Raw genomic sequence first — 7,500 nt, 5'->3', positions numbered from 1 at the left:
ATAAAATTTATCTCAGAGTTACAAAATAACGTGCAAAATATAAAATTTCATCTAAGACGAATAAACTTAATGACTATACATAAAAGCTTCAACTGGTGTGGGAAAGAATTGATGAAAGTTTATAATAAATAAAAAAAAAATCTTTACAAAATAACGTGAAAAATATAAAATTTATCAGTTACAAAATAACGTGAAAAATATAAAATTTATCTGAGTTACAAAATAACGTGCAAAATATAAAATTTCATCTAAGACGAATAAACTTAATGACTATACATAAAAGCTTTAACCGGTGTGACAAAGACTTGGCGAAAGTATATAATGAAAAAAAAAGAATCCTAAACAAAATAACCTGAAAAATATAAAATTTATCTGTTACAAAATAACGTGCAAAATATAAAATTTCATCTAAGACTATACATAAAAAGCTTTAACCGATGTGACAAAAAACTTGACGAAAGGATATAATTAAAAAAAATTCCTAAACAAAATAATGTGAAAAATGTAAAACTTTATCTAAGATGAATAAACTTAATGACTATACATAAAAGCTTCAACCGGTGTGACAAAAACTTGACGAAAGTATATAACTAAAAAAATCCTAAACAAAATAATGTGAAAAATGTAAAACTTTAAGATGAATAAACTTAATAACTATACAGTAAACAAAATAATGTGAAAAATGTAAAACTTTATCTAAGATGAATAAACTTAATGACTATACATAAAAGCTTTAACCGGTGTGACAAAAACTTGACGAAAGTATATAACTAAAAAAATCCTAAACAAAATAATGTGAAAAATGTAAAACTTTAAGATGAATAAACTTAATAACTATACAGTACATAAAAGCTTCAACTGGTGTGACAAAACTTGACGAAAGTAAAATAATAGATTTTAACACCGTACAAGAACACAATACTCTTATAGGAAACCGATTCTGACGTCAATAACATTGGCAAACTCATTAATCATTATTCAGACGGATCGAAACACACTCGTTTACTTCATTTATGCCGTCATTAATTTCGCTTCCGGTATGTATCAAAACCTTAAATTGTGTTTTGTATTTTTCCATGTCAGTGGACTATTATTCTAATAAATAACATTATTAATACTATCACTGGGTAAGCTGCAACCCTAGTTGGAAAACCAGGATGTTGAAATAATAATAATGAAAATAATGCTATAATAATAGCCTAATAATAATAAAAATAATAATAATAATAATAATAATAATATAATAATATTAATAATAATAATACTATAATAATAGTAATAATAATAATAATAATAATAATAATAATAATTCAATAAATATAAAATAATAATAATAATAATAATAATTCAATAAACATAAAATAATAATAATAATAATAATAATAATAATAATAATATCAAGGATAATAATAATAATAATAATAATAATAATAATAATAATAATAATAATAATAATAATAATAATACTGTAATAACAGCTAACTTCTCATTACGGAATTAACTTTAATAAGTACTGATTTCTTCATTTATACTGGTTTCACCTCTCATAACATTTAACAATTTTAATGAATTTTAATATTCTTTGTTGATGTTGAATAAAATCAAACTACGAGGATATAGATTTTATAATTTTCTGGGTTAATATACCAAAACATCAACAACAACAACAACAACAACAGCAACAAATACAGCCGTTCCTAGACTACTGCAGGATAAAGGCCTCAAATATGTCTGGGCCTTGGCTAGTTTTCATCACCTCCTTGGCCAGAGCGCAGTTGTGATGGTGAGAGATTTTCATCTGATCTCTCACATCAAACCAACCTAGTATCGGTGGCATTTTTTTACTAGGACAGCTTTGCTGATAATGGCGATACACAAACCCTTTCACCACGTTAAGGTATCCTCACTCCCAAAGGATTATTATTATTATTATTATTATTATTATTATTATTATTATTATTATTATTATTATTATTATTATGAACTAAGCTAGAATCCCATTGTTGGAGAAGCAGGATGCTATAATTATAGTCAAGGGCTCCAACAGGGGGAAAATAGCCCAGTGATGAAATAAGGAAATAAATAAAATATTTTAAGCACGGTAATAACATTAAAACATCTTTCATAAATAAACTATAAAGAGAGACTTGCAGTATGTCAGCATGTTCAACATAAAAACATTCACAGTCTGTCAGCCTGTTCAACATAAAAACCTTCACATTCCTTCAGCCTGTTCAACATGAAAGCATTCACAGTATGTCAGACTGTTCAACATAAAAACATTCACATTCTGTCAGCCTGTTCAACATAAAAGCATTCACAGTATGTCAGACTGTTCAACAAAAAAACATTCAGTCTGTAAGCCTGATCAACATGAAAGCATTCATATTGTGTCAGTCTGTTCAACATAAAAACTTTCACATTCTGTAGGCCTGTTCAATATAAAAACATTCACATTCTGTAAGCCTGTTCAATATAAAAACATTCAGTCTGTAAGCCTGATCAACATGAAAGCATTCACAGCATGTCAGTCTGTCCAACATAAAAAAAATTCACAGTGTGTCAGCATGTTCAACATAAAAACATTCACATTCTGTCAGCCTGTTCAACATAAAAACATTCAGTCTGTAAGCCTGATCAAGATGAAAGCATTCACAGTATGTCAGTCTGTTCAACATAAAAACATTTACATTCTGTAAACCTGTCCAACATAAACACATTCACAGTCTGTCAGCCTGTTCAATATAAAAACATTCAGTCTGTAAGCCTGATCAACAAGAAAGCATTCACAGTATGTCAGACTGTTCAACATAAAAACATTCACATTCTGTAAGCCAGTTCAATATAAAAACATTCAGTCTGTAAGCCTGTTCAACATAAACACATTCACAGTCTGTTAGCCTGTTCAACATAAAAACTTTTGCTACAAGTTTGAAATTCTGTAGTCACTATATAGTGATAAGTATGTTAAAAACCAACAATAGCCGTAAAAAAGGATTTTCTCTCTATTATATAAGGAAATTGAACATTCAGCCTCATTATTTATCTTTCTTCCAAAATGTTACAGCGAGGTTTCAACCTAATTAAAAAGGGTTCCCAGAAATATAATGCTTCCGGGGTCTCTAATGTGCTCACCAGAATAAACAACAAACATTAACATGTGAATAAACTTTCTCTTAATGAAGCCGGTGAGTACATTAACATATGAGGCAAATGAGAAACGAGCATTACTTACATTAGTGTTATAATATATATATATATATATATATATATATATATATATATATATATATATATATATATATATATATATATATATATACATATATGTATATATATATATATATATATATATATATATATATATATATATATATGTATATTTTATATATATATATATATATATATATATATATATGTATATGTATATTATATATAGATATATATATAAATATATATATATATATATATATATATATATATATATGTGTGTGTGTGTATATATTATATATACAGTATATATATATATATATACATATATATATGTATATATATATATATATATATATATATATATTTATATATATACATATATGTATATTATATATATATATATATATATATATATATATATATATATATATATATATATCTATATATGTGTGTGTATGTTATATATACAGTATACATATATATATATATATATATATATATATATATGCTCTTAATAAAAAGCTTTAGTAATAGAAAAAGGTATCGGTATTATAATTTTGATTAGCGTATTTAACAATGACCCAAATTGTGACGAAAATAAGGCAAAAAAAAAAAACATCATAAATAAAGAAAAATGTGACAAAAATAAGGTAAAATATGAAGCGAAAATAAGGAAAAAAAAGTGACAAAAAAGGCAAAAAAAAAAAAACAATAAAGGTGACAAAAAGACCCCCCAAATCAAAATGTGACAAAAATAAGGCAAAAAAATAAGTGACAAAAAGGCAAAAAAACAAAAAAGGTGACAAAAAGACCCCCCAAAACAAAATGTGACAAAAAGGCAAAAAAAATGAGTGACAAAAAAGGCAAAAAAAAAAAAAAAGGTGACAAAAAGGCCGCCCCCCCAAACAAAATATGACAAAAATAAGGGGAAAAAATATGTGACAAAAAAGGCAAAAAACTAAAAAGGTGACAAAAAAGCCCCCCACAAACAAAATGTGACAAAAAGAAGGCAAAAAAAAAAAGTGACAATAAGGCATAAAACCAAAAAAGGTTACAAAAGGCCCACCAGAAACAAATGTGACAAAAATAAGGCAAAAAAAATGTGACAAAAAAAAGGAAAAAAGAAAAAAAATTAACAAAAAAAGCCCCCCCAAAAACAAAATGTGACAAAAAGAAAGCACAAAAATGAGTGACAAAAAAGGAACTAAACAAAAAACGTGACAAAAAGGCCCCCAAAAACAAAATGTGACAAAAATAAGTGACAAAAAGGCAAAGAAAACAAAAAAAGTGACAAAAAGACCCCCAAAAACAAAATGTGACAAAAATAACGCAAAAATAAGTGACAAAAAAAGGCCAAAAACCATAAAAGGTGACAAAAAAAGCCCCCCTAAAAACAAAACGTGACAAAAATAAGGCAAAAAAGAATAAGTGACAAGAAAAGGCAAAAAAACAAAAAATGTAACAAAAAAAAAAAGCCCTCCAAAAACAAAATGTGACAAAATAAGTGACAAAAAAGGCCAAAAACCAAAAAAGGTGACAAAAAAACCTTAAAAACAAAACGTGACAAAAATAAGGCAAAAAAAAAAGTGACAAAGACAAAAAACCATCCAGTTCCCTCTATCATATGATCTCCACCTTCACTAGACCCTTATTTATTTGTTTGAGGAGATCCTGGATTCGGATCAGATCCAAAATCTAGTTACTTTTAAGATAGCCTATTTCTGACATATCCTGAAATTTCATTAAACATTTATCAATAGTTTTTCTTTAGCAATAAGGAAAAAGATCCAAATTGGTCCAATCTCGCATTAGTGAGTAATCCTTTAAAAACCCTGAATCCGGATATGGTTATCCGGATCAGCACCAAACTCTAATCAATTACAAGTTGGGCCCATTCTGACAAATCCTGAAATTTTCATCAAAAATTCATACGTAACTTTGAATTAGGTTAGTGACAAACAAAGACAGGTGAAAACATAACCTCCTTAGCGGAGGTAAAACAGAAAAACAAATAAATCCTACTCGTAGGAGATAGCATCGACGAGTTCCCTGGCTGTAAAATTGAGATTTTCATCAAAATTCCTACGTAACTTTGAATTAGGCTAGTGACAAACAAAGACAGGTGAAAACGTAACTTCCTGAGTGGAGGTAAAAAAGAAAAACAAATAAATCCTACTCGTAGGAGATAGCATAGACGAGTTCCCTGGCTGTAAAATTGAGATTTTCATCAAAATTCCTACGTAACTTTGAATTAGGCTAGTGACAAACAAAGACAGGTGAAAACGTAACTTCCTGAGTGGAGGTAAAAAAGAAAAACAAATAAATCCTACTCGTAGGAGATAGCATCGACGAGTTCCCTGGCTGTAAAATTGAGATTTTCATCAAAATTCCTACGTAACTTTGAATTAGGCTAGTGACAAACAAAGACAGGTGAAAACGTAACTTCCTGAGTGGAGGTAAAAAAGAAAAACAAATAAATCCTACTCGTAGGAGATAGCATAGACGAGTTCCCTGGCTGTAAAATTGAGATTTTCATCAAAATTCCTACGTAACTTTGAATTAGGCTAGTGACAAACAAAGACAGGTGAAAACGTAACTTCCTGAGTGGAGGTAAAAAAGAAAAACAAATAAATCCTACTCGTAGGAGATAGCATCGACGAGTTCCCTGGCTGTAAAATTGAGATTTTCATCAAAATTCCTACGTAACTTTGAATTAGGCTAGTGACAAACAAAGACAGGTGAAAACGTAACTTCCTGAGTGGAGGTAAAAAAGAAAAACAAATAAATCCTACTCGTAGGAGATAGCATCGACGAGTTCCCTGGCTGTAAAATTGAGATTTTCATCAAAATTCCTACGTAACTTTGAATTAGGCTAGTGACAAACAAAGACAGGTGAAAACGTAACTTCCTGAGTGGAGGTAAAAAAGAAAAACAAATAAATCCTACTCGTAGGAGATAGCATCGACGAGTTCCCTGGCTGTAAAATTGAGATTTTCATCAAAATTCCTACGTAACTTTGAATTAGGCTAGTGACAAACAAAGACAGGTGAAAACGTAACTTCCTGAGTGGAGGTAAAAAAGAAAAACAAATAAATCCTACTCGTAGGAGATAGCATCGACGAGTTCCCTGGCTGTAAAATTGAGATTTTCATCAAAATTCCTACGTAACTTTGAATTAGGCTAGTGACAAACAAAGACAGGTGAAAACGTAACTTCCTGAGTGGAGGTAAAAAAGAAAAACAAATAAATCCTACTCGTAGGAGATAGCATCGACGAGTTCCCTGGCTGTGAAATTGAGATTTTCATCAAAATTCATACGTAACTTTGAATTAGGCTAGTGACAAACAAAGACAAGTGAAAACAGCTAGTGACAAACAAAGACAGGTGAAAACATAAACCTCCTAAGCGGAGGTAAAAAAAGAAAAACAAATAAATCCTACTCGTAGGAGATAGCATCGACGAGTTCCCTGGCTGTAAAATTGAGTCTGTCCAAGAGTTCGTCGAAGTAGACGTTGGTCTCACTCAAGTATTCCTCTCCTTCCTCGGTGGCCAGGAATTCCTCGCGTATGAGAGTAGGGTCGCCAAGCCTCAACAGCAGGTAACTCACCATGGAGTCGCTGATGTTCAGCGCTGAAAGATATTAATGAGAGTATGGTGTAGTGATTAAAAGCCCAGTAACATTTGCAAGCTGATGTTCAGCGCTGCCAGATATTAATGAGAGTATGTAGTGATTAAAAGCCCAGTAGCATTTGCAAGCTGATGTTCAGCACTGCCGGATATTAATGAGAGTATGTAGTGATTAAAAGCCCAGTAGCATTTGCAACCTGATGTTCAGCGCTGCCGGATATTAAAGAGAGTATGATGTAGTGATTATAAGCCCAGTAGCATTTGCAACCTGATGTTCAGCGCTGCCAGATATAAAAGAGAGTATAATGTAGTGATTAAAAGCCCAGTAGCATTTGCAACCTGATGTTCAGCGCTGCCAGATATTAAAGAGAGTATGATGTAGTGATTATAAGCCCAGTAGCATTTGCAACCTGATGTTCAGCGCTGCCAGATATTAAAGAGAGTATGATGTAGTGATAATAAGCCCAGTAGCTTTTGCAATTGCTTATAAACCCAATATATGAACTAGTGTTATAGAAGCTTTATGTATTCGAATTGATAAAACTCAAAATTAAAGGTTTTAATGTTACTGATTTTTTCATATAATATTGAAAAAAAGTTTTTTTTTTGCTGGTGTGGGATGTTAAGAAAAGGTGAATGTTAATATTTTCAAGATGTTAA

General features: G+C 30.2%; 1 protein-coding gene across 1 annotated transcript in view; it reads right to left on the bottom strand.

The window, feature by feature from the left end:
• Positions 1 to 7,500, bottom strand: part of LOC137624749 (sodium channel protein Nach-like) — a 56,968-nt gene that overhangs the window by 9,306 nt on the left and 40,162 nt on the right. Inside the window, exons 5-7 of the mRNA XM_068355699.1 lie at positions 6,654 to 6,843; positions 5,544 to 5,574; positions 5,236 to 5,315 (exon numbers count right to left, since the gene is read on the bottom strand). Coding sequence (XP_068211800.1) covers positions 5,236 to 5,315; positions 5,544 to 5,574; positions 6,654 to 6,843 — 301 coding nt within the window. The remainder of the gene's footprint in view (positions 1 to 5,235; positions 5,316 to 5,543; positions 5,575 to 6,653; positions 6,844 to 7,500) is intronic.

Source organism: Palaemon carinicauda, chromosome 31 (assembly GCF_036898095.1).
Source record: "Palaemon carinicauda isolate YSFRI2023 chromosome 31, ASM3689809v2, whole genome shotgun sequence".
NCBI classification, from domain to species: Eukaryota; Metazoa; Arthropoda; class Malacostraca; order Decapoda; family Palaemonidae; genus Palaemon; species Palaemon carinicauda.
Note: the sequence above shows the minus strand (reverse complement) of the source record. Positions and strands in the feature narration are given on the sequence as shown.